Source organism: Falco peregrinus, chromosome 2 (assembly GCF_023634155.1).
Source record: "Falco peregrinus isolate bFalPer1 chromosome 2, bFalPer1.pri, whole genome shotgun sequence".
NCBI classification, from domain to species: Eukaryota; Metazoa; Chordata; class Aves; order Falconiformes; family Falconidae; genus Falco; species Falco peregrinus.
The window spans coordinates 68,227,961-68,254,429 of record NC_073722.1 but is presented as its reverse complement, the minus strand read 5'-3'; the positions used below and the strand labels follow the sequence as shown (position 1 = coordinate 68,254,429).

General features: G+C 43.7%; 2 protein-coding genes across 2 annotated transcripts; both read left to right on the top strand.

The window, feature by feature from the left end:
• The first annotated feature begins 418 nt into the window (after nucleotides 1-418).
• Nucleotides 419-4,186, top strand: RPL34 (ribosomal protein L34). The gene is made up of 5 exons (XM_005238046.4): nucleotides 419-554; nucleotides 1,378-1,451; nucleotides 1,549-1,648; nucleotides 2,366-2,469; nucleotides 4,059-4,186. Exons 2-5 carry the CDS (start codon nucleotides 1,387-1,389, stop codon nucleotides 4,141-4,143), a joined length of 354 nt encoding a protein of 117 aa, XP_005238103.1. The 5' UTR covers nucleotides 419-554; nucleotides 1,378-1,386; the 3' UTR covers nucleotides 4,144-4,186.
• A 3,874-nt stretch (nucleotides 4,187-8,060) lies between these two features.
• On the top strand, nucleotides 8,061-12,748 carry OSTC (oligosaccharyltransferase complex non-catalytic subunit). Its single transcript, XM_005238044.4, has 4 exons — nucleotides 8,061-8,284; nucleotides 8,525-8,618; nucleotides 10,223-10,420; nucleotides 11,733-12,748. The coding sequence occupies exons 1-4, from the start codon at nucleotides 8,146-8,148 to the stop codon at nucleotides 11,749-11,751; spliced, it is 450 nt and encodes a 149-aa protein (XP_005238101.1). The 5' UTR covers nucleotides 8,061-8,145; the 3' UTR covers nucleotides 11,752-12,748.
• The last annotated feature ends 13,721 nt before the right edge of the window (nucleotides 12,749-26,469 follow it).

Genomic DNA, 26,469 nt, shown 5'->3' with positions numbered 1-26,469 from the left:
GGTGGAAAGGCGTGTGTGAGTGACCTGCGATACAGAGAAGAGCAGGCTGAGAAACGGCTTGTGGGCCTACAACTCCCTAACTGCCATAATGAAGAACAAAATGTTCTTGCTGAGGAAAGACGCTGATGGTTTTTAGAAAAACGCTTTTTCATTAAAACAGACAAAACTCAAAACAAGCCAAAAAAACAAGCCAAAAGAAACCAAAACAAGACGCTGATGGTTTTAGAAAAACGCTTTTTCATTAAAACAGACAAAACCCAAAACAAGCCGTGGGGGCAGGGCGGGAGGACGCGTGTGCGATCCCCCTGTGCAAGGCGGAGCACCTGCAGCAGAGAGGCCTGCCCCCGGCCGTGGCGCCCGCCCCCTGCAGCCGTACAACATGGCGGCGCCCGGCACCTCCGCTCGCGTACAACATGGCGGCGCCCGCCCGCCTCCGTGGCCGGGAGAGGCGCCACAGCGCGCAGGTGCCGCTATTCCTTCCGGGTGCCGGCGCGCCGCTATTTCAACGTTGACCCGCGCGTTTCCGCTTCCTCTTCCGGGTCCGGCGGCGCCAGGTATGGCGGTGGGGAGCTGAGGGCGGTCGGCGCGCATCCGCCCGCATCCGCGGCCCGGCAGGCGGTAGAGGCGGCCGGGGGCGCCGGGGGTGTGTGGTGAGGGGCTCCGGCGGGGGCAGAGCTGCGCGGCGGAGAGGCCGGGCCTCCAGAGGCCTCCGCGGCCGGGCCCCGTCCCGTCTTCCGGGCCGCAGCCGGCCGATGCCGGGGGCTGCAGCGCTGGGCCCCGGCCGGCCCGGCCCAGCGTCCGAGGGGTGCCAGCCCCGGCGGCGGGGGCTGGTGAGGGGCGCTGAGGGCTGCCGAGCCCCCGCTGGGGCGTTGCTGCTCGGCGCCGCCGCGGAGGCGGTACGGCGGCCTTCGCTGGCCTCGTCGCGCTGGGCTGGGCTGGGCGAAGGCTCCGGTCCGGGCCTGGAGTGCGGCTGGCGCAGTTTGCTGTCTGGGGAAATACCAAGAGACGGCGTTTGCTTCAGCTCGCTTGTCAGCCAGGCTTATGATGGTTAGAAAATACATAGTGCTAAAGCTTTGAACGGTTTGCTGGGTCAGCATCACCTCATACGGGCGAGACCAGGATGTTGAGCTGCATTCAAGTTAGTTCGGATGGATTTTTGTTGCAAATCACATTCTGCGCATTGGCGTGTGTTGTTTTTTAATGTAGTTGTATTGGCTGTTGATGAGGAAAGGCTTTAGTTTTGTTAATGCTGACATAGAATTAGCAGCCCCTGGGCAAGAGACCTAGTGCTTAGGTGTAGGTGGTGCTGTAATAAGTAAACTTCCATGTAGACAGTCAGCCTTTAAACTAGTGCTGCTTTCTTTTTGACTAATTTAGGTGTAAAAAATGGTTCAGCGCCTGACCTACCGCCGTAGGTTGTCCTACAACACAGCTTCCAACAAGACCAGACTGTAAGTAAGATACAGTTTCCAAGAACTTATTTTTTTGAGAAGGCTAATTTTAAGTTTTGATTGTTATGTTAACTGACTATTTTTCTGCTGCACTTAGGTCCCGAACACCCGGGAACAGGATTGTTTACCTTTACACCAAGAAAGTGGGGAAGGCACCAAAGTCAGCATGTGGTATATGCCCAGGAAGACTTCGTGGTGTAAGCATAAGATATTTTTTTTAACAGTTTTTTTTTTAGCATAAAGAGCCTTTTCAAGTAATATAATATGTTTATTGATGAATTCTCACTGGAACAACTTTCTTATTTAAAATATTCTACGAATGTTGTAAAGCTTAACTGTCAAAATAAGTTTTGAAAACTTAGAGGAAGTGCTTTTTTAATGCTTACACTTCTCATTGCTGTTACATCAAAGTTCTTTTGTTTTTTGAGATGTAGCTGGCTGCAATTTTTAGAGCTAGACCAAGGTGATTCTGTAGTAGGTTTAAAAGTCTAAATTGGACCTATTAGGTAGGCTTTCAAAAAATCCCTGTAAGTTTGACTTTTAATTTTAGAAAAAAGGAATTAATGTTTTTAATGTGATAGTGTTCTCGCAAATACTTTCTTGGTGTAACACTATGGCTCTTAACAGTGATGGGAATGCATGAATATTGATGGCCTTTTGTGGGAAAATAATCTTTTTTATAGACCATTTTTTTAATGAACCTGTTGGTGAACCCCAGAGGTAGAATGAAAAGCTCAGCCTAGGAATACTGAAGATGGCACATAGACCCACCACGACTTCTGTCGCTTTCTTGCATCTTAGTCAACTTCAAGTGTTGCTGCTTTTTTAAACTTATCAAAGTGAATTTTCTTGATACGGTTGTTATTCAGAATCGCTGTCTTATGATAGACTTCTCATTTTTTTGCTTTCTTTAGGTTCGTGCTGTGCGTCCTAAAGTTCTTATGAGGCTGTCAAAAACGAAGAAACATGTTAGCAGAGCCTATGGTGGTTCCATGTGTGCTAAGTGTGTTCGCGACAGGTAAGCTTGCAGAAAGCTAACTTTATTCTTGAGGTAACATTATACAAGATTTTTACATGTCACTGTATACATAATGTGGACCAAGATTTTGAAGGTTATTCTCTGAGATTGGTGTAGTAAAATGGAGAGGGTAAGCGTGAGGCACGTTAGTAGTGATGTGTGCGATTTTGTTCTTTCGGTTTAAGCTAGTTAATGCATGTGAAGCTCCTTTGTAGAGACCTTATGTTCTTAATGATTTCTTACTGCACTCTCGCTTCGGTGCTAAACAGTCTGCTCATTTGGGATTTTTGTATTTTATATTTAGTCTCTGTAGTAAAGATTTGTGACTTCTGTTATCCCATTTTGTCTTATGTAAAGATACTAGTTAAAATCAATGGAGCTTTTGGCTTCTTTGTGGTGTTTTGGGATTCAGAGTTATTAATTGGTTGCCTATTAAGCATCTTTAGGCAGTTAAGCTTTAAGATGGCCTTTGCTGGGCCTCAACTGGATTCAGTTTTATTGTGTAACAACTGTAGATTCTATACTTCCTTGGCAAGTTTGAGGAATAATGTTTATTACAATGAACATGTCATGTTTGTGAATGGTAATCGAAGCAGATCTCTGGAGTCAGCAGTCTAATGCCAGTCTTCTCATCTGTAGTGCATATCTGGCCAGCATTTTTTCTTTTTGAGTTCTAAGTTAAATGGCATTAGGTGCTACTGAAGATGGGTTGTTACGGCTGCAGATCCATAGCATAACTTTTCTGTGTTAAAAGCCACTTTCTTTCTGAGTGTTTTCCCAAACACTTTATGTAGGTCGTTTTTAATACATGAGTATGTCTTTCTCTGCCTAAACAAAAGAACAGTCACCTTCTTTCCTGTAATGGGCAGGTTTTCTGCTGCCTGTTTAGGCATCTTTGGTGGGTTTTGTGTACTGCAAAGGTAGTCATATATGCCAGGTGGTATGTAGGATAGCATTTTCATGTTGTAAGGTAGAAGAGTATGTATGGTATATTTGTGCTTTTAACTTGAAACCGCCAAATAGGCTGTTGATGTCCGAGTACTGTCATGTAGGTCCACTTGCATGGTGGCCCCATGTGTCTATAATCCTATTTAGCCATGACTTGACCTGGCAGGGTCTTCTCTGTTTATGTGCAAAGAAGCTTTAATGCTGAGAGGGGAACTGTTCTTGTCGAGAACTAGACTCACCATAAAGTTTTTGTAGTTCTAAGGAAGAGAGCTGACCATGACTCGTCACGCCAGTTCTGCCTTTAAGAATTACTAGATTACCAGTGAGGGCTTTTGTTTTTTCCTTCAAAGTTAGTCAAGGTGGTAGATTTTTCCAGTGTTCAGCCATCAGGTATTACCTTGCTCGCCTACAAGCCACTCGCCCTAAATTTGCAGGCATACTGGGCCTCATTCCCCAAACCACTACTTTTAGACACTGTCGCTGTATTTTGATGCTGACAAGAACATCCATGGTTTCCCTTTTTGTTGTGGAACTAACACAGTGTTTGAGACAGCAAAACTAATTGTAACTTTGTCTTTGTGTTTTCACTCAAGTAGATAAATGTCCTAAAGCTGTTTGGTTTTTTTTTCTTTACTTTCCAGAATCAAACGAGCTTTTCTTATTGAGGAGCAGAAGATTGTTGTGAAGGTGTTGAAGGCACAAGCACAGAGCCAGAAGTCAAAGTGAATCTATTTGTAGTTTCACCCCAATAAATGAAAGCTCCACTTTTCTTGTGTCCTGTCATTCCGTGTGCTAGTCAAAGCTGGTAGGAACTGCTTCTCAGCTTGTATAATGCAGAATTGGGTTTTGGTGGCACAAATGCTGTAAATCAGGATGCTGTGTTCTGTGCGATACGCGGGCAGGGAAATCAGGCGGGTGGAAGGAGGTCTGGTTAAACAGGACTCCCAGGTCTGCCTCACAGTCCCGTATAGGAGCTGGAGTAACTTTGAGCAATGCAGGTTTGATACTTGGTTTTGTTTTTGATTTTTTTCATGGCAACAGCTGTATTGGTCATTGGAGGACTTGGCCTAGGAGGAAGTTAAGTATCTGAAGAAGAAAAGCAAACAAGACTAAGACTAAAGATGGGAGGAGAGATTGTCAGATGAAGAAAAGGACAGCTAGTATAGGCCTAAGGTAGAAATTTTTTCTACTAGTATGTCCTGCAGTTATTGTTACTTGAGTCTGAGGGTGGGTTGAATAGTCTTGACTTCTGGAAGCCAATGCTGCATCCACCAGACAGTTGCATACTGCTACATCTGGATCTCCTGGAAGAAAGCTGCAGCTGTTGTATTCTTTTTGTTGGGTGCTTTCTGGGTCAGCAGTTAGAGGTGTGATTGATATGAGCAGAGTTCCAGGGCACAGCTAGGGCAGACCTTCAGTTGCTCTCAGAAGTAGGTTTTAGCATTAGCAATTTAGGCTTCTGGTAGTGAACTGAAGTTGCGTTGGTTTATTATCAGTGATGTGATGTAAAAAGCAATTGTAAGAAGTGGAAATGGGCTTGTTTTGCTACTTTGCCTCATTGTGTTTTGTAGAGAGAACTGTAAATGTGCTTCTGATGCTATCCAGGAGTGCTTTAACACACTTGTTCTTGCACTGTCTGTGGGTGCAGTGGTATTCCTCACCCCCAGCTCTGAATTTTGGAACTTCTCTTAGTATCTGAGAAGATGTGGGTATCCATTTTTACCAAGAACTATTTTTTCAAAAAGTAGTGAGCTCCACCACTGCCATAAGAAAGAGAAATAATTACTGAGCACATAGACTTACGGGGAGCAGTGAGGATGCCATTTGAAGAGGTTTCTAAGATCACTTGCGGAATCTGCTCAGGCTGTGACTGAGATGTGTGCAGATTCCTCCTCCTGACTGTATAATGTCTGTTCACACTTTACCTGGCTCTGAAGCTTCTCTACAGTCAACCAAGAAACATCACAGAAAACTGAGTTGACAAGACTTCCCTTTTGGCAGCAGCGAGCTCGTACTTTGGGTCAACTGCCCGCAAATTCACAGCGATGGTGTTGGTGCCTCCTGGCTTTGAGGGCAGGAGGTTGCTGTGGTCCAGGCTGGTTTCAGTTGGGATAGAGTTAATTCTCTTCTTAGGGGCTGGTGAATGCTGTGTTTTGGATTTGGTGTGAGAGCAGTGTTAATACCGCTGAGGTTTTTAGTTGTTGCTGCGTAACGTTTATACTATGAGGACTTTCAACTTTTCAGTTTCTCAGGCCCTGCCAGCAAGAGGGCTGGAGTGGCCCAAGCAATGGGGAGGGGACACAGCTGGGGTAGCTGACCTGAACTAGCCAAAGGGATATTCCATGCTATATGATGTCATGCTGAGTATATAAAAGCGGGGGGAAGGAGGAGGAAGCGGGGGACATTTGGTATTATGGCATTTGTCTTCCCAAGTAACCGTTATGTGTGATGGAGCCCTGCTGTCCTGGGGATGGCTGAACACCTGCCTGCCCATGGAAAATATGAATTCCTTCTTTTGCCTTGTTTGCATGTGCAGATTTTGCTTTACCTATAAAACTTCATTTCAGCCCACCAGTTGTCACCTTTACCTTTCCAGTGCTCTCCCCTGTCCCACTGTGAGTGAGCAGCTGCGTGGTGCTTAGGCATTGGCCAGCGTTAAACCACTACACTGACTTAACACCATGCATGGTGAAAGCAGCTGTACCTCCCAAGATTTGCTTCACAGTGTCTCAGGTCATTAAAACAATATTGTTGGTAAGTATTAAATGTAAAACTTGTTCTAAAGGCTGTAGCTAATTATAGGAGTTTTTAAGACTAACACTAGTACCCTGACATTTTTAGGTGCTGTTAATGTAGTTAGTTTACAAGGTTAAAATATTAGTTGTTGCCTTGCTGTGCTTGTACAAACTTCAGTACTTTGGCATGCTGGAAAAATGGTTTTAAAGCAGGAGCAGCAAGTAGGGTGAGCATTTGTACCCTGCACCGAAAGTGCTCTTGTTTTACATTAAAAGCTGTGACATTAGTTTTCCTTGGGGGTTTTGGAAAGGAGGCAAGATAGAGGGAGAATACTTTTGGAATAATTAGGAAAAATGTCATAAACATCTATTGACAGGCAAATCGCACTGAGAAGGAGATCTTTCTGAACGGGAGGGCTAAGACTGAAAACCGTTATATATAATATAATGGTTATAATATGATATAAGTGATGTGATTGCACTGAAAGGTAATTGAGTTATGAGTTAGGAGAATTGGTATCGCCACTGTAGGCAGACATAAAAGCAGTTGTGAGGCAAAGTGTCAGTGAAATGGTAGTAAGGCTTTTTTTTTTTTTTTTGGCAGACAGCCGCAGTAGGTATGGGGGCAGTCCTGTGGGTCAGGGCTGCCGGTGCCCTCTGTGTGGTGGGTAGTAGGATGGATGGCGTGGTGAGGCAAAGCATGTTCACCTGGAGTGGGTGCTTTTAAACACGCTCACGTAATCGGGAGTGGAGGGAAGGGTTGGTATTGAGATCATATTTACTGCCCCTCCCCCGTGTTAAATGATGTCTGCTGAAAGGCATCAGTCTTCCCGCGGGTGGGTGGGTTTTGTTGTTGGTTTTTTTCTTTATGGACTTATTACTTCACTAGCACTCTGAATTCAGTCCCTGGCTGCAGGTGCCTCTTCTGCAGCAAACCCTGTGCTGTCAGGAGACTAGACCTCAGCTCAGCTAAAGGTAGAGAGAAAACGGAACTGCCCTGAGGGCTCTCCCCAGCCCCACTGGCAAAGCAAGAGCAACTGCACATGCTTCTACTCAAAATGTGGAATTTCTCTCCCTTATCCCTCCCCTGGGTGCTTCTCTCCCTGCCCAGCTGAGGACAGTGGCGGGTCGCCCTGTGGCTGGCCTGGGCTGACACGGTGTTTGTGGACTGAGCGGAGGCGTGAGCCGGCCTGTGCACACACAGGTGCCCCCTGCGCTCGGCCCCTGCCCCGGTCTCAGAGCACGGACGGCTGGGGGGAAGTGGGGTGTGTGTGTCTCCTCGGGCTGCGGGCCAGAAGGGGCGCCGCATGCACGGGGCACCCCGGCCCCGCAGACACGGGGGCTCGGCTGAGGATCGTTTCCGTTCCCTCGGGCCCGCGTCTCCCCGGCCCGGCCGCGCAGGCTCACCGCAGGGCGAGGGGTTTCCCCCGCTGCCGGGGACCTGCCGCAGCGCTCGGGCCGCTTGGCCCCGAGGAGCGCTCCCGCCCCGCGGCCGGTGAGGCTCCTGCCCGTAGGGAGGATTCCAGAAGCGCGGCTGGTGGCGAGCCCGCACGGACCCACACGCTGCCCGCGGCGCGGCGGGGGCGGCCACGTGGCTGCCCGGCCCGGGGGCGGGTCCGCCCCCTTCGCCCCGCCCCGCCCCACGCGCCTCGCCGTTACCCAGCACCGACACGTCAGGGTTGTTGGGTCCTGGCAGGTGAGTAAAATGGCTAAATCCTCCGGCGGCCGGCGCTCTGTGTTCCCAGAATGATTTTGGGCAGAAAAAAAGTTTTAGCGTTTTCTGTCCATCCTTTCAGTCTGGACCTAACGTTTGGGCTGTTCGTTGTATTGCCCTTTTTTTTTTTTTTTTTTTTTTTTCCTCCTTTTAATTTGTTAATTTACCCCTTCCCGGACGCGGCAGCCCGTTTCCGTTTCCGCCTTCGTGTCCGGTTGCGGAGGGCGGCCGCGGCGGGGAGCAGCGGTGTGCGGCTCTGCGTTGGGCCGTGCCGCCGCCATGGAGACGCTGTACCGCCTGCCCTTCGCCGTGCTCGAGTGCCCCAACATCAAGCTGAAGCGGCCGAGCTGGGTGCACATGCCCTCGGCCATGACCGTTTACGCGCTGGTGGTGGTGTCCTACTTCCTCATCACCGGAGGTGAGGGGCCGGTGGGGCGGGAGGTGTGGCGGGAGGACCCGCCTGTGGGGTAGCTCTTCCTCAGCGGGGCGGGCTGCTGGCCCCTGCCCCGGTAGCAGAGCCGCTGCTACCCCCTTGTCCGGCTCCAAGCCGGTAGTAAAACACGACCCGGGGCCAACTCCGAGCTTCCCTGCGGTGTTAGGGTGGTTCTCGCTGTTTGCTGCTATAAGTTAAAGATCATGCATGCTTTTCTTCTCGCAGGGATTATATATGACGTGATTGTGGAACCTCCCAGCGTGGGGTCAATGACAGATGAACACGGGCATCAGAGGCCAGTGGCCTTCTTGGCATACAGGTAGGAGAAGGGCTCTGCCGCTGCAAGCAAGCTGCAAATGCCTAAATGCAAGTGAATGAAATTTTCCTACAGAGCTATGCATCTACTTTTTTTTGAGCCCTCTGTGCAAGGCAGGATCTCTTCTATATCAGTCTTTGGTTTGTAAATATTAAAAAAAAATAATAATAAAAGGCATTGAAATGAATGCAAGTAAAAAACCTCAGTCCTTCCAAAACTTAAATTTGATAAGAAAGATTTGCTCTGGCAGTGCTTCTCTTTCTTCCAGACTCTTGCTGCTACAGTTGGGTTTTATGGTGGATGCAGACACGTTTAATCATGCTTAATAGCAGCATACATAATCTTTGTGAAACTTTTGGTTCTGGCCTGTTCAACTCTAGTGTAGTTGGGACTCATGTCTGAACATGCAGAACATATTTACAAATGTGTAAGAACAGTGTTTTCTTTGAGCCTTTTGCTTCCGTTACTGAAAGTAAGCTAGAGACTGCTTAGTGACAAAATGGTCTGAAGAGGTTAAATCTATGTTTGTACTTGTGTGTTTTATATGTGTGGAAACAAATAATAGCTTTTGTTAAATACTGAAAAAATTCTTTGAATCTGTGAGTCTGACATGCCTCATAGACAGATTTTGACTTGGACTAGATGTATGTTTCTGGCTCGGATTGTTGCAGTGTAGATGAATTAGGCTGCTGCAGGAGTTGATAGCACCTTAGTACACTTTCAGTGTACTTTGTTCACTTTCAGTGAAAACAACATGAAACAAGACAAAATTGTTTCTTTTCAGGATGTGGGACAATAATTATAAACTTCTGTATTAACGTCCACAGTAGTTTCATCCATGCCAATCTTACGACGTTGCTAGTATTGTTAATTATGAGGATAGGAAAAAGGTTCAGTAACTGTGGGAAGCAGGAGACATGATCCAGGTGCAGTATTCTTTCTGCATCTTGGCTTCCCCTCTCTCCATCTGAGCTTTGTAAGAAGGAAGTATAGCTGTATGGACTGACAGGAGCTGGGGAACTTCCAGGCTGGGTCCCCACAATCAATATGTTCAGGTTCAGCGACTCAGTAACAAAACATACCGCAGGCGAGAACTGCATTTGTGGTGTGCTGGAACCAGTAGATGCACTTTGTATGCCGACATAGTGCTTTGAGTGGGATTTGTACTGAGGTGAGGATTCAGGCACTGCTGCCTAAATGTTGGGATGGAAATAAGACTTGGAAAGCTCAGTGGCCCAGGGGTCATGGGTCCATGCCTCGAGTCATCTATGAAACCAGGTGCTACTTTGGACTAGATATTTCTGAAAACTGATGAGGTTGTGTGATAGCCGTTAGTATACACCATTATGTTTAAAACCACTAGTACACTTGACTGGTCGCCTTGCAGACTATCAGTCCTGGAGATAAATTGCATATTAAAGCATTGATGTAATTGCATAAAGTCAGTTTTCATACCTACTTTTTGTTAGAAAATCAGCCATCAAGGTTAATCATCCTGTGAATTTGTACAGTTAAACCAAGTTGAGTAGGTGGGGCTTGAAATTTAAGCAGTTTCTTTAAAACTAATCTTTTTCTGACTCTCTTCCCCCTCTTTTTTTTCCCTTTAGAGTAAATGGGCAATATATTATGGAAGGGCTTGCATCCAGCTTCCTCTTCACAATGGGTGGCCTAGGATTCATAATTCTGGATCGATCCAATGCACCAAATATCCCCAAGCTGAATAGGTTTCTCTTGCTCTTTATTGGATTTGTCAGCGTGCTTTTGAGCTTCTTCATGGCCAGAGTTTTCATGAGGATGAAATTACCGTAAGTGATTTAATACTCTTCAAGTTTTTTTCTCTTTCGTGTCTCATGAGCCTATGTTAAATTTGAGAGTAACAGAAAATACAGTGAGGTATGCTGAAGACCTGCAGCTTGGCTGTAAGTTGCTTTTTTGAATGCTTTTTGTGGAACAAGCTACCTTGAATGAGGTGGGATGCTTTTGGGGCCGGCTACTGTAAGATTGTGCTGCGGTTAAGAAAAGGTGACAGTTCTTGGTATGTCAGAAGATATGATTAGCAAATCTGATTTACAATGAATTTTGAGGTAGACTGAGTGTACTGATCAGGTAAAAGTAGGGCTTTGAGGAAAAAAAAAAGTTTCAAAGAACTCAAGGAAAGGCAATTGAGTTCTTTATAGTGACAGTATATGAGAGATCGTAACTGGAAGAACTGATGGCAGCAGTGTTCAGAAACATCCAAAGGAGTCCTAAAGTGAAGCTAATGTCTCGGGGGTTTTTGTTGCTGGAAAACTGAACATAGTGTTGAAGCATACAATATATGTAACATCTTAATACGTATATATTCACAGATAAAAAGGTATGAAAGACCTGGAGCTTTCAGGCTATGCAAAATCCAAATGCAGGATTTTCAATTCCATTCACCGTCCCTACCCCTTGTATTTCTCAGTTCATCCATTTCACTTAGAATAGCTGAAACCTGATTTTTGGAGTATCTCCATGAGGTGTTAACAATGACAGTCATTCCTCCTTTCTTAAATATACTATTTTAACATCTGCAGTACAGTTAAAAGTTTTGTTTCATGACATAGAAGTGATGGGTTCCCTGGATAGGAACCTGCTCTATATTTTCTTGCTTCATTGATGATATTTTCTTTGTTTCATGGAGTACATGCGCCTTGACAGTTCTCATTCTGAAGTGCATTAAAGAAACAGGGCTTCAGAGAAACGGAAGAGAAAGAGACCAGAGTTATGTTGAGTGCCTGAAAATGTTGGGTTATACTGAGTAAGTTAATTGGTAGTATAATAGTAAAGAGAAATAAAGAATCTTTCGTAGGGTGTAAACTGGGCTTCAAAAATTCCAAACAAATACTGAAGCTGGATTCAGAAGATGCTAATCCATTTTCAGTGTTCATTGAAGAAAATAAACCAAGGAAGAGTGTGTAGTTAAGCTGGTCAGTTTGTAACTTGGACGGGATTTATTGTTTTAAATACTTTGATCAGCAGAGTTTTTGACAGTCTGAAGTCCTTAAAGACTGTATGTCTCTTGATTTTTGAGCAGTGCTGCCTGTGTTTGCTAACTGTGTTGGTTTTTTTCTAACTCATGGTTTTTTTCTGTAGGGGCTACTTGATGGGTTAGTACTGTTTGTGCTGTATGAAAGCCTCAGTTGAATTTACTCCTCTCCATGAAGTGTTTAAGAAGAAGCAGCAAGCAATTCCATAGTCTCCATCAACAGGAAAGAGACCTGGCCATGAGAAACAACGAGGGAAAGAACGCTTTCTCTGCAAACAAACTCTCACTACCAGTGGCTGATTTGTAGTTTTGAAACAAAGTTTTAGGGCTTTTGAAAAGAGCAAGTTACCTCACTGGGTTTTTCTCTTATACCCCAGCTCAGTATGAAATAGATAACCTATCTTTAGCTCTACCTGAAATGACCATTAGCCATTGGCTTGACAGTTCTTTGTTGCAGTTCTGTCATCTCTTCCCTGTGTGGGACAGTTACATGGATGAATCAGAGAAGAAACACCCAAACACTTCTTCATAAGTTATAATTGGAAAATTAGTAATTTTGGATGCTTTACAGTCAAAATACTATGTGTCTGAAATGGTTTCAAAGGCACATTTTGCCTTTATTAATGGCTCTATGTGAGCAAATTCAGACATGCACTGGGAAAGGCAAACTGTATGAATGTGCATTTCTTTTTGAAAAAGTGTACAAATGGAGCCAAATAAAACTTATTTTCTACAAAATTGTTTGAGTTTTATGCAGTTTCTGAAGGCTTTTCTTGTGTGCATGGCCTGTTCTACATCCAGACTGGAAATGCCATACTATGACTACACAATTGTAGCTTTATTTTTCACTATTGAATAATGATTTTTTTCTTTTTTTTAATATCAGGAAAAAGTAACCTCATAGTTTCCATGAACTTGTACTGTATCCAAATGACATACTGTTATCAGTAGCCAAGAAGACTTCTGAAGCTGCTGCTTTTTTGTGAGAGGCAAGGCTCCAACTTGTTTTGTCTTCGTTGTAAAAGGTTGAATGTTACCATCATGTTTCATTGAAGTCATGTATTGCATTCTGGGAGAAGGAAAGATCTCTCTAAATCTCCATAAATGTCTTTTTTGCAAGCCATATGCATTTGAAGCACTATTTTCATCTGTATAATAATTGTTAGTGAGAAATACTGTTTATTCCTGTAAATGTGAAGTATTACCGTTCACATACTTATCAAATCTCTGATCTAGCTGTTAATCGTTTGCCCTTGGGATATGCCACTTCCACTCCCTCATTCTCACTGTGACATTTCCTCATCTTACACATGTTGTCGTTAAGATTTAAGGGAGCTGAAGCTGTTTCATGAGGCTCATAACTGCAAAGTTTGCAGTTTTTTCAAAGCGTTATCTTTTGGTCGCTCTAGTTTTGGTGAGACATATACTTACCTTCAAGGGGGAATATTGATATGTAAGTAAATAAGTGGATACATTACTCAACTTTTTAATACATCTGAGAAGAAAGTCAAACCAAGTCGCTTCAATCAGTGGAGCTGAGAACCCTCTGGCTCAGCACTTGTCCCACTACAGTTCAGCTTCAGCCTCCAAGTTTGCAGCTGATTCTAAATGATCTTAAACAGTGGTTGTAATGGTATAGTGAAGGCTGGTGGTCTATGAAATGCATCTGGTTAAAATTGCATGCTAGGGGGCATAACTTAGAACAAATAAAGCAGACTTATAATTGCAAGGTAGAAGATAGTTTTGGGAGAGTAAAATGAGGATGGTGACCGCAACAAATAAGGTTGAATGATCCCTTATGTTTCTTTGGTCACAGGCTATAAACTAATATCTGGTGTGATCCTCTTACCAAAGCATGAGGCACAGAGAGAACCAGGAAAACGAATGCAGAGCAGAAGACAGACCACCCACAAATTAGGAGTGTGCTAGGTAGGAAGATGTCAGAATGCACAGCTGGAAATTGGTTCATTTTGGATATGGGTTGGAGGATTCTTGGTCGCCCAAGAAAAATTTTCTGATAAGCACTGTCAAAGAAGAGGTATTCCTATATGTTCTAGGACTCCTATTTTCAGTTAAAGGAAGGCTGGTATTTTCTGTAAATGCCTGCTGTTCTTTATAGGTAACAGCAGGTGGCCTCTGCTGTAGGGGTTTGGGATGGCAATAGGGATATTTCAGTGACGGAAAGAAAACTTCTTGTAACTAGTGACACCATTTATCTCTTTGGTGCTTCTGACTTCTAGGGTGAACTGAACTAGATTGTGGGGTGGGAAGTTAAAACCAAACTGTGATAAAGGTAAAGCAGAGCTTATAAGAATACATCTCTCTGTGACTAAAACCAGAAGTTTGGCCTACTTCCAAATGCAATGAAAAGAGTCAGGCTGAAGTGTAGAGGTCTTGATTTTCTGGCACTCTTGCTGTAGAAAACACTGAATCCATGGCTTCTCTGTAGGCTTCAATATAATCTCTGAGTGATGATGCCTAGTTAGTATAGTCAGGAAGAGATGCATAACCTGTGTAGCTTTTTAAAGTTAGCATATACATATATGAACCCTTAACAATCCAAGTGATCTTATAGTTAAATTGAGTTAAGCTGAAAATACCTCTAGATAAATAAGACCAGACATCTGGTTTCCTTCCTCCTACCCTCCCCCCCCGCCCCAAATACTTTTTCCACACTTCTGCAAATTGTGACATAATAACAGAATCACATAAAGCCAGGATGCTGTTGGCCGTCTTGGCCACCTGGGCACACTGCTGGCTCATGTTCAGCCGGCTGTCAGCCAGCACCCCCAGGTCCTTTTCCCCCAGGCAGCTTTCCAGCCGCTCTGCCCCAAGCCTGTAGCGTTGCATGGCATGGTTGTGACCAGCTGCAGGACCCAGCAATTAGCCTTGTTGAACCTCATACAGTTGGCCTCAGCCCATTTATCCAGCCTTTCCCGATCCTTCTGTAGAACTCTCCTGCACAAAAGCAGATCAACGGAGTCCGTCAACTTGGTGTTGTCTGCAAACTTGCTGAGGGTGCACTCGATCGCCTCGTCCAGATCGTTGATAAAGATATTCAACAGGACTGGCCCCAGTACTGAGCCCTGGGGAACACCACTTGTGACCGGCCAACAGCTGGGTGCAACTCCATTCTCCACTGCTGTTTGAGCCTGGCCATCCAGCCAGTCCTTTACCCAGTGAAAAGTACACCCATCCAAGCTGCAAGCAGCTAGTTTTTCCAGGAGAATGCTGGGGGAAATGGTGTCAAAGGCTTTACTAAGGTCCAGGTAGACAACATCCACAGCCTTTCCCTCACCCACAGGGCAGGTCACCTTGTCAGAAGGAGATCAGGTTCATCAAGCAGGACCTGCCTTTCATAACCCCATGCTGGCTGAGCCTGATGCCCTGCTTGTCCTGTATGTGCTGTATGATAGCACTCAAGGTGATCTGCTCCATTACGTTCCCTGGCACTGAGGTCAGGCTGACAGGCCTGTAGTTCCCCAGATCCTCCTTCCTGCAGATGGGCATCGCACTGGCTAACCTGCAATCTTCTGGGACCTCCCCAGTTCGCCAGGATTGCTGATAATTGTGGCAAGTGGCTTGGCGAGCTCCTCTGCCAGCTCCTGTTTGGGTGGGTCCCATCTGGCCCCATAGATTTGTGTGTGTGTAAGTGCTGTAGCAGGTCACTGACCACCTCCCCGTGGATTATCGGGGCTTCATTCTGCTCCCCGTTTTCCTGCTCAGGGGGCTGGGTACCTGCAGAACAGCCAGTCTGACTATTAGGGACCGAGGCAAAGAAGGCATTAATTATCTCAGCCTTTTCCTCATCCTTTGTCACTATAGTTCCCCCCACATCCAATAAAAGACGGAGATCCTCCTCAGCCCTCCTTTTGTTGCCAATATATTTATAGAAACATTTTTTATTTTATTTTACAGCAGTAGCCAGGTTAAGTTCTAGCTGAGTTTTGACCCTTCTAGTTTTCTCCCTGCATAACCTCACAACATCCTTGTAATCCTCCGGAGCTGCCTGCCCGTTATTCCAAAGGTTATAAACTCTTTTTTTTGCCTGACTTCCAGCCAAAGCTCTCTCTCCAGCCAGTCCAGTCTTCCCTGCCAGGCTTGTCTTTCAGCACATGGGGAATGACCTGCTGCTGCACCTTGAAGATTTCCTTTTTGAAGAATGTCCAACCTTCCTGGACCCCTTTGCCCTTCAGGACTCCCTCCCAAGGGACTGTCAACCAGGCTTCTAAACAGGGAAAAGTCACCCCTCTGGAAGCCCAAGGTGGTGGTTTGTTGTAGTCAGAGCCCAACTCAGTTTGCCTCACACAGGGCACCAATTGTTGCAGCACAAGCTATCAGGCTGCAACAAGGCTTTTACTATCAGTCAGATTCTACTGTCCCATGTTGTAGCTCCTTTCTCCAGAGATCAGACCACACTGCTCCTCCATCCAACCCCCTCTCCCACCATCCTCAGGGCTATTTAACCACTTCGCAGGAAGAGCTACAGCTGCACATCATCCATGTCAATCAACTCACTGCCTCTGAGGCAAGGCCACAGCTGCATGTTATCAATGCCAATCAACCCACTGCCTTCATTCCTCTACAGTGGTTCTGCTGACCCTCCTCCTTCTCTGAGAATCGAGACGTTTGGAAGGTCTGTGCTACTGAAACAATTTTTGGAGGGAAGACATTCCAGCAATTTTTAAGAGTTATTGATAAATACTTCTGCTGGTAAATGTAAGTGTGGCATTTTTTTTATAAGTACAAATAAAAAATTTTTAAAGATGTGTAAGTATTAACTGAAACATATTTTTTACAGGTAAGTTCATTTATTGGTATGAAGTAGTCCACACTGATGACTGAAATAAAACTGACACCTTTCTTACACTGATGCAGGATATTTTTAAGTACCACCATTAGGTTTTCTTACTAATTTTCAGCATTCGAATTCTAAATATTTTGTGCTAATGGAATTTTGCTTAGGAGACTGAAAGTGCTTCAGTTTAACTACTTGCAAAGCTGGTTTTGTTTTGTTCACAAAATACTGCTTGATATGGTTATTACAATCTACATATTTCCATTCCCAGTTACTATTTTACATATGTAAGTACATGTTCTTAATAAGTGAATTGGGAAGCACTAGATATTAGACTTCTTAAGAGTTATGGTCTTAGAAACTGGGATAATCTTAAATGTTTTCTGCTGCTTCCAGTGCAGGGGACCAACATGGTTGTGGGGAAGACAAGCAGTTCTTGTTTATTTTCCTGACGGGCATAGAAATGCTGCATATAATGGCAACTTTTGCTACAGCGTAGCAGTGTCTGTGACAATGTAATTGGTATTGCACGTTTGTGAATGTGATGATTGTATTTTTCCTTCAGCATACAGTTTTCCTCACAAGAAAGAGTTGCTGCAATAGTTCTGGCCTATTTTGAGAATTTCTAATTGCCATTTCTCAACTTTGCAGTTACTTTAGAGTATTTTTCATCCAGAACATGCTTAAAGAGGGTTGAAACAGTTACCAGAAAGGAACTGGAACAATTGTAAGAATCTCAGAAGGAGAGCATTTTGTAACACTCTGCAGTCTCATTGAGGCCTTTCAGCTATAATGATGATTGGGAGAAAACCGGAGACATCTGCATTTTAGTAACAGCAAAAATGCAACTAATGCATCAAACTCATCTTAAAGGGTATTGTATCATGGGAAGTGGCCACTAGGAATACGAGAGTTTCTAGGTGATTTGGTTTCTTTCGTAAAAGCTAATTACGCTGGTGTCCTTTTTGTTTGACATGGATACCCCTCAGTGAAGGACTAGACTGAGACCATGAACTCGTTTTGGAGAAACAGCTGTGGCACTATAATGGGAGTCAGGCATGTCTGACTTGCACCACATTTTAATCGGTGATAAAGATGAGAGGCACTGCATTCTGATATCTAGTATCTTGAATCTGTAAGGCAACTTGCTGAGCTCCTGTTTAATGATACCAGTTAAGTTACTAATGTTCTTCGGGTATAAGATGGAGTTTCACTTCATCACATAACTATCCCATATGGGTTCTATAAATGTCAAAGTTCTTCGAGTGTTCCACCTGCAGCCTGCAAGAAATCGTATTTAGCTGTGAGTAAATCAGATCAATATGGTATCATCTGCTGCCTTACACATGCAAGAGACTGACATTTGTAATTTCCTTCTTTTTTTGTATCAAGTTTTCACTACAAAGATCAATGTTGAGGAGGGGACTGGTATCCCTTTGTTGTCAGCGGTAATTGTGTGCCCCTAAACAGGGAAAGGAAAATTTTGACAAGACTTAGAATGGTTGTGTTATTCTAGAGTAAACCGTGAAAGTTAAACTTTTTGTATGTTACTTTGTCAGCAGGCTGAAAGTTTCAGAACTTTTAGCTATTCCTGACGGCTCTTGGATGATGGGTAGTATGTTCACTATATTCAGCCTTCCAGTACCTCATCTGTCTTTAAATGTGGATGGACAGTGTGAGAGATGGGGAATAATAAAAAAATAAGGTTAACTTCAGTCTGAAGGAAAAGTCTGGGGGGGCAGGGGAAGCATTTTAAGCACCTGGAAGAAAATGGCAAAAAAGTGAGTAGCCAACTTGGATTTTTAAAGAATAAGTCATATGAAGAAAAAGCCATGCATGAGAGTTATGGGCCCTGTGGACAGAAGAAAAGCAGATGTTTAGGCTGTAGCTTTTGATGCTGTCTTGCATGTTATGGAAACTTGGCTTGGCCAAAACCAACTATAAACTGGATGCCGAGGTACTTTGAAAGCCATTTGCAGAGAGTGTTTACTGATTAGTTGATGTCCTTTTATCAAAGTGGAAAGATACTTTATTCTTGAGGTCTGTCCTGTACCTAGTTTTGTTCAACACCTGGTGATGTGGATCAAGTACGGAGTACTTACTAAATTAGCATCAGAGGCTGCTGGGAGGGCAGAATTAGGATTCATAGTGATTTTAACTAGGCTGATTTATTCTTTCTAGGAACAAGTGCAAAATACCACTGCTACTCAAGCAAAGTAACTGATGAAATGTGGGATTCCTCAGAGAAGATCCTTGATTTCTGCTGCACCACAGGCTGAACAGGACTGCTTGCCTTTTTTTGCGGCAATACAACATCACACTAAGATGTTTGCAAAACTTAACTACAAAGTATAGGAAGCATAAAGGAAATCAGTAATTTTGTTTCTGCTTTGGTAGTAGATAAAGCTTAAATAGCAGCAAGGAAGATTTGGGATAATACTAGAAAAATACTTTTGAGGGTAACATATTTAACTACTGGACTAGATGATCTGTGGTGGTGATGGAATTTTTGCTGTGCTCAGCTTTAAGAACAGCCTAGGCAAATGCCTGTTAAAATCTGCAGATACATCTGGCCTTGTTCTGGGGTGAGTGATCGGCTTCTTGAAGAATCTTCCAGTGGCTGCCCGTCTTTATTATTCCGTGGATGAGAACAGAACTTTTGACCTTTCAAACACTGATGCTCTCTGGCTTTAAAAACAGTCATAGAAAGGTCTTTGTATATAACTAAATCTGTCTTTTAAAAATACCCTGGGGCTGCAGCTGTAGGACAGAATCCTGCTGGCCTCAGTTCAGTCTGAAAAAATGAAGTAGTTCTATGACCTAGATATGACAGCAGAAAGTAGCTCCATTAACTGCCTACTGCCAGAACAGAAAATTGGCTGTTGTGGTAAGGAAAGTAGAAATGTATGGATGAGCGTTTAAGGCTTTTTCCTTTCCTAATTTCCATGTTAGTTTTTCACCTGAAATATGTTGCAGTTAGGTGGCTGTCAGTATAGGTGCTGTATTAAAACAGGACAGTGAGTGGGTAGAGGGAGCCTGTGATATTTCTAGGAAGTATTTTGCTGATGGAGCATTCTCTCCGTTTCTGCCTCCTCTGAGATGGAGCAGCTATAAGACACTAACGTGCAATTCAGTTACATAGGCTTTTCCAGATCCCTCTGGCTTACTGTGCTTCACTGATCCGTGGAATTTTACTTCTTTTGTGTTCTACCCAAGTGTGTCCACCTCCCTCTGCTACAGTTGGTTGTTAAACTAGCTCTGAACTACTGTGTTTCATCTCCTTTTGCTGGCCTGCTGCTGGCCTGAGCTCTTTTTGAGGGATTTACACTGTTGTCTTTCAGCAGCTGCCATCCCTTGTTTCTTTGCTGTCATTCTCGACTTTCAAGTTTCAGGACACCACCGCTGGTTTTGATTGCTCTCTTTCTAACTGATGTGGTATTTCTGCCTTCAAAGGCTATTATTTATCGGTCTCCTCAGGTCTTCTACTTCCTTATTCCTTCTTCTCTCTTACTTTCTCTTTTATCACACCGAAATCCACCACTTAGCCCCACCAGCTACTTGGCTATCCATCAGCCTAGCTCCTCTTGGGTTTCCTACCTCTGTGCCTTCTACTCTGACTACAGGTCCTTTAATTTTCCCTGCTGACCACTGTCTGAGCTACTTCACCCTGCACTGACTCCACACTTCATTAGCTCCTGCTATCTGTGGCAAATCTCAGCTTCCTGGCTTCTCTAATCCTTTCAGCCTGTCTCATCCTCTGCTTGTTCCTTTGACTGTTCCAGTTTTCTCTTAGCTGTCTCATATCTTTGTCTTTATTGTTCTACACTCCGCACCATATGTTGTGCTGCTGCCTGCATGACTCATCCTGAAAACAATATAAACCCTACTGCATCCCAAACATTACACTAGGGAGCCAACAAAGGCACTCCTGTATCCAAAATCTACATCAACAGCAGTCAAGCCAAGATCCTGATGGAATTCAGGTACATAATTTTTGTTTAAATCAGTAGAGGTTAACTGCCAAATACATCTGAGAATCCTGCCAAAGTTTCATCACAACTCAGAAAAGGAGGCAGTTGTTTCCTGGGGCTGGATTTAAAAACACCTCTGCAGGGATAACCTAAAAGTTCTTAAGTTTCTTATTGAGTAACTATTTTTTTTTCTGCACATACAATTACTGAGTGTTTTATGAGCATAGACAACATATGGTCTGTACACAATGGAACAAACTAAGAAAAATCTGTCACAAATGCTGAGATTCATATACACAGTAGACAAGGCAATAAATATGGAAGCTCATAAAACCAGGGAAATGGAATGTTCCTTCAGACCTTTTTTTTAAAGGTACACAAGGCACACAATGCTTAAAATCACTGCTACTTAACAGAATGATTAACAAACTAGGTTTAAATCATCATTTGGTTTCATAGCCTAAGCAGGAATAATTTTATATGTATGAGGAAGTTTTTCCCTCTAATGTTTTTAAGGACAATAGAAACACAGTGACCTTAAATATTTTTGTATCTTATCAAAACCCCAGACTATACTTCACTGAAATCATTGGAGACAGACTGGTGCAAAGAGGGAAGTCAGGCTTTTAGTATTTCAGATGTGTCCAAGAGCTGTGTTTAACTGCAGGTTGACTGTGACTGAAAAAGCCTCATTTTACCTACTGGGGATGTCAGTACAAGGTATTGCCTTTGTGCAGCTGCATTTGGAAAATAAGTATCTTTTACTTAAACATTGTAAATAACATCTGAAGCTGACTAAAAAATTTTTTTCTACCATTATTTGTTCCAGTATTGTTGTTAACTACTACTCTTAATCTTTTTCAGCCTTGACAACTGTCGATTTTACATACCTGGAGTTTTAATTGTCTGTTAAGCCCATGGTTGGACACTGGATGGCGGACAGTCCCTGCAACACTTCACTCTGGGAAGGGAAGTCTGGCTTCAGAAGTAGGTTACGGAAATCTGATACTGGTATGTACATGAAATATTTCAGTGGTGAGTAATCTGGATCCAGTTTTCCTGTTGGGAAAGTATAAGCACGTAAGAGACTTTTCTGTAGACGTCTTTCACTTGAATTCAGTTTCCAATTGAAACCTAAGGGCTTAAAAGCATACAAGAGGATAACAACTTGCATTTCTGTAGGAGCACCCAGCCCAAAATTTCAAAGCACTTAACAGACTAGGTCAATTAAGAAGTCAGTATTTGTGTGTATATGTATTTTATATAAGATGACTTCATACATAGCTTATCAAAGGATAAAAAAATCTGGAGTATTATAAAGTTGTATGAATTACTTAAAATCACAGTGTTCATGTAGACAGAGAAAAAAGTAAAGCCTCAGTCTTTTGACTGAACATCCACTGTATGTCTGATGGTGGGGAAGGAATTAAGTGGTTAAAAGGAACTATTTAAATGGTTAAGATACAGTAACTGTATGGAAAAGAACTCTGTAGTATTGAAATTATGACTGATGTCCATAAATTAGAGTCAGAAGTCAGAACATAGATTGCACAGGTAGACAAAGTTGTGTGGACTTCACCAGGATTTCTGTGTGTATGGTTATAAAGTAGGGTGAGTTTACTACCACAAGGTTCTAGAAGAGTTCCTGCCAAACTCTTCCTGCTGGCATCTGTTTTGAAGTATAATGTGAAAAATTCTTGATGCAGCCCCCATAAAATACTGCAATCTATAACATGCATTTACCTAAGTTAGTAGGGATTTCACTCTGGTGTATGGGAGACTTATGTTTCACTTGGATAGAAGTTTAAATGCCAGCTCATTACAAATAAGTCCTGTGGCTGTCTCTTCAACAGTAAAAGGGAGTTAAATGAAAATAGGAGGAAGAATGTGTGCATCAGTGCCTGTAGAAAAGGCCCTTTTTGGGGTCTTTCAACACCCTTTACAGATGCCTGCATCTGAGCATTTCAAAGCATTGGTGTCTGTCACACAGATGGCTGCCCTTATGCCCCTTTTACAGATGGGATGTTGAGACAGTAAAGTGACTAGCTTAAAGTTATGTAGCAGCTTAATGGTAGAGCTAGGAAAGAAATTTAGATCTAATTGTCTGTTCTGCATTTCACCAACGGTGTCAGGCACTCTCAGCTCAGCAGCAAGCATTCGCTAGAGTTATTATAAAAACTTTTTTTATTCCAGATATTTTCAGAGTAACAATGACTTTTTAAATGCTTTTGTCAAAGGGCACTTTCTATAGAAAAAAAGTACTTGCAGCAGCGTTTTATTGAAACTTTAAGCACAGTGCTTCCCCTCCTGCTTGCTAGTTTGTTGGCAAGCTCTGTATCTTCTGTTCCGAGATGTAGACTGTTTTCACTGCAAGATCATTCCTGGTGTCTCCTTCACCCTCCGTTCCATCTCATATATTATTGAAACGGTTACTCCCAGCTCTCTCCAATTAGTCTGTTGTGCTAAACATTCTCCCTTGATAAATTTTCAAAGGAGCCCTGTCGTATTTCCACTTCTGTTAGCCCTTTTGCTTGTGCCCCGCAAACTTCTGCTGAAATACCATGTTACTCTTTTCCAAGCACACTGCCCTTTAAAAATGCCTCCGACCCTGTGGTGCCTCCAAAATTAAAGGACCAGAGTTCGGCTCTGGTGCTGAGACCAGCCCGATGGTGCCTCTCCGCCTCCTCTTGTTGCCCGTCTATTGCAGCCATTTGCTGCATCTTGCCCAAGTGTAATTTTTAAGCTCCTTGGGACAAGGGCAGCCTCTGTTTCCACCACACCTCATCCAGGTAAAGGATTCCTTGGCGTTTCAGTTACATGCATTGTAGATTTCACATTAATTAAATTTCATCATGAGAAACCCTACCACCAAATTCCTGACCAACTGTACTGTCTATCTCTGTCAGATTGAAGTTTCAGATTGCTTCCTTTCTACAGCTCTCTTTGCAACTCTTCCACAGTTTTCCACATCCGCTTTCCTGTTCTTTCCCTCCACCCTCCTGCCCGGCTTTCAGCTTGCAGGGAAGTGCCAGTGCCCTCATTAGCGTGGCCCAGTTCTTTGCATTTCCAAGGTCTTTATTCAAAGAAACTCTCCCTGTTTATGCTGAGCTTTTCTCTGCCTGGGAGCATGCCCCGACACACCCTCCCTCCTGCCCAATCCTTTCCCATGCTGACACAATCCGCTTTTTGGTCTGCTGCCTGTCCCAAGATAACCTCGCTTGCTGTCCTGGTACGGGCACATCCTCGCACTTAGGAAAAGAGTTTTCTCCTCAGTGGGACAGTCTTGATTGGGATATATACACAATATATCCCATAATATATACAATATATACAATAACACACAGACTCATGGATAGGTAATCTGGGAGACAAAGCGTGTTACTTTTTATTGCACTTTGTGCTGACACCACAGGCAGAGGCAAGTTTGGCACAGAGCAAGGCTAATGGCCACATGGCAACGAAGCTGCAGCAGCTCCAGTGCTGTCGGACACATGTGCTTATCTGTTCTGAGACCCTGTCCCATCAGAAATTATGAGGACAAGGGAAAATCGCAGGAATTTAATGATGCAGTACTTAACTGCAGGGGAGGCAGGATGTTCAGTTATTGTTGATGACTCTTTCACTTCCTAGGCTGTGGAAAATAGCCCTAAAGAAAAAAAAGTGTCCCACAGGGTTAGAAAGACTGGTCGTTCATTAAGGATTAATTGGGAATACAGTCCAAAGCTTTACTCTTGACTGAGATACAAGCTTCTTTATGGTGTGAACATACATGAGTCCAGGGTTTTGGGTTGGCCCACTGTACAGCCAGCCATGGCCCAGCTGTAAATACAGCACATTTGCCCAAGGTTTGGAGCTGTCGTTTAAGGTTTTCCTGTTGTATGGGGAGTGTTTATAGACTGCCCTGGTGCCACAGAGGAACCATATTTGTGCTCTGAAATTCAGGTGGTGATCTATCAGTTGCTGTGTTGCCCTAATAAATTCAGAACAAATTATATCTGCCTGAAAAGTCTCCTGTATTCTCTTGTGTTCATTTATGAAATGGAATTACGTGTAGGTTAAGTATTGGTGGACGAAAGGAGGTTTCTGTAACTCATGCCTGCTTAGCCATAATGCGGCATAGCTGTAAAACATTTTGTTAAAGGCTTTTTCGTAACTGAGACTTCCTTTCCCTGAACATCTTTGCCTGTCTTGTAATGGGGGCTTGGAAGAGACTCAATATAGGCAGCTTTATGCTATGTTTGTGCTGAAGAAACATCCTTCAGGTCCTAAGGAGCATGCTGTGGGCTCACATACGAGCCTTAAGGCAGCTCCATGCTAATTGCCCTCCGCATAACCTCTGACACTAGTAGCCTTTGATAATTTGATAATAGAGTATACTTTTTGAAGTTACTATTACTAAAAATATATGGTCATCGCTTGGCTAATGCATTGTGGTACTGCTTAGAGGAGCAAACTCACACTGGGTTCCATTGTGTTGGCTGTGCAAACCCGTGGGTGGCATTGCTGAGCTCACAGTTAGTTGGGTAGGGAGGGAAGAGGAGTCTGGTGATTATTCTTCCTCCAGGCGTACTGCCCACTCCACACCTCCAACATGAAGTTTCAGGTGGACTCGCAGACACAGTGAAATTGAAATTTTTTGGTTTCTGCCAGAAGGTTGTTTCTGACACATTTCAGGGAATTGCTTGCACTGTACATTTGACGTATTTTCTTATCACCTTGAGAAATATCTGCCAAGTTTAATTCTTACCTGTTTTTGTGGTTTGGGAGGATCTCTCCTTTGCTGATTTTCTCCTGGAGCCTCATTGCTCCACATTTTACTTAGATACATTGCCCTCTAGGGACCTGTGGAAAAATTCCTGGGTGGGAATTGCTTCTGGTATTTATGTCTGTTGGTGTTTATGTCTGTGGAAGTTGGAAGTTTTGTACCAGGTGGAGTTCTGAACTGGCTTCTTTTAAAAATTTCTCCGACAGTCTGAGAAATACTATCGCACTATGCTTATTTGATGACTGTAAGGATACATGTTTTTGACTTTTCTTATTAATGCAGTACTTCTTTGCTGATGAAAGGAAAGACATGGGGAGTGTTCTATCTTGATCCAACATCTTTCATATAATTACAATTTACCTTTAGTAAAATCCAAGAGGGACAACCAGGATGGCAGAGGATGTGAGTTATTTTGAACAGCTTCTGTATATACCGTTTGTCTGTTGTGGCTGTCGATATAGTAGGTGCAAAGGGTTAGTTTAGTCCTGAAAGGATTACACACCTGCAGGAAGGCAGATGATACTTAGCCTAATTACTGAAATATTTAGTCAGCTAGTTCAGGTGCTAAAACATATTTTTCTCCAGAGTCCAAAAGAGGACAGCCAGTATAGGACAGAAGCAGAACTATAGCTTCATGCACAAAACAGTCTGTTGACCAGCTGAATCAGTCTTATCTGCTGTAACTAGAAGAGAAGACAGCAGAATGATAAAACCCAGGGGAAGAGCAGGAGGAGACAAAGATACTTACCTTCTGCTCCTTAAAAATAGTGTGCTTTTCAGCCAGGAAAGTCAGTAACTAGAGGTGGTGCTTGAAGAGAAGTGCACCCTGTATCGCTGTGGAAGATGCAAAAGACTCTCAGGAGTGGTTAGGCAACTGAGATGGAGTCCTGTGCTCATGTTTCGGATGCGTGGAGCAGCAATGATAGGTATGTCTCACATGGTGCAGAGCTACTATGTAGATGCTGACGTGAATCAGGTTATCCATATGCCACAAAGCAGGGCCACGCAGAGCTGCTAGCTGGAGTGCTGGAAGCAGCACAGCTGCATTAGCTTGGTGCCATAGAGATATAAAAACTCGTTTGCTATTAGTTTAGGTGCTAATGGTCACTGTACTGTGCTGCTTCAAGGCCTGAAAATAAGTCACTTGGTGATACCTACGTCTTCATTGTGCTGTGTAGACATAGCCTGTATCTTTCATTTCATTTGTGAGTAAAGCAGTTGAGGCTGAGAATTTCCATTTGAGAAATTAGGTATAAGGAAGTAGGAAGGTAGAGTTCTGGTAGACCATGTATGGACTGTGCGGGGAGTCT

Coding starts and splice junctions, on each gene's coding strand:
- RPL34 (XM_005238046.4), top strand. CDS start 1,387: ATGGTTCAGCGCCTGACCTACCGCCGTAGGTTGTCCTACAACACAGCT. Junction 1,649..2,365: donor GCCCAGGAAGACTTCGTGGT/GTAAGCATAAGA, acceptor TGCTTTCTTTAG/GTTCGTGCTGTGCGTCCTAA. Junction 2,470..4,058: donor GCTAAGTGTGTTCGCGACAG/GTAAGCTTGCAG, acceptor TTTACTTTCCAG/AATCAAACGAGCTTTTCTTA.
- OSTC (XM_005238044.4), top strand. CDS start 8,146: ATGGAGACGCTGTACCGCCTGCCCTTCGCCGTGCTCGAGTGCCCCAAC. Junction 8,285..8,524: donor CTACTTCCTCATCACCGGAG/GTGAGGGGCCGG, acceptor TTCTTCTCGCAG/GGATTATATATGACGTGATT. Junction 8,619..10,222: donor GTGGCCTTCTTGGCATACAG/GTAGGAGAAGGG, acceptor TTTTCCCTTTAG/AGTAAATGGGCAATATATTA.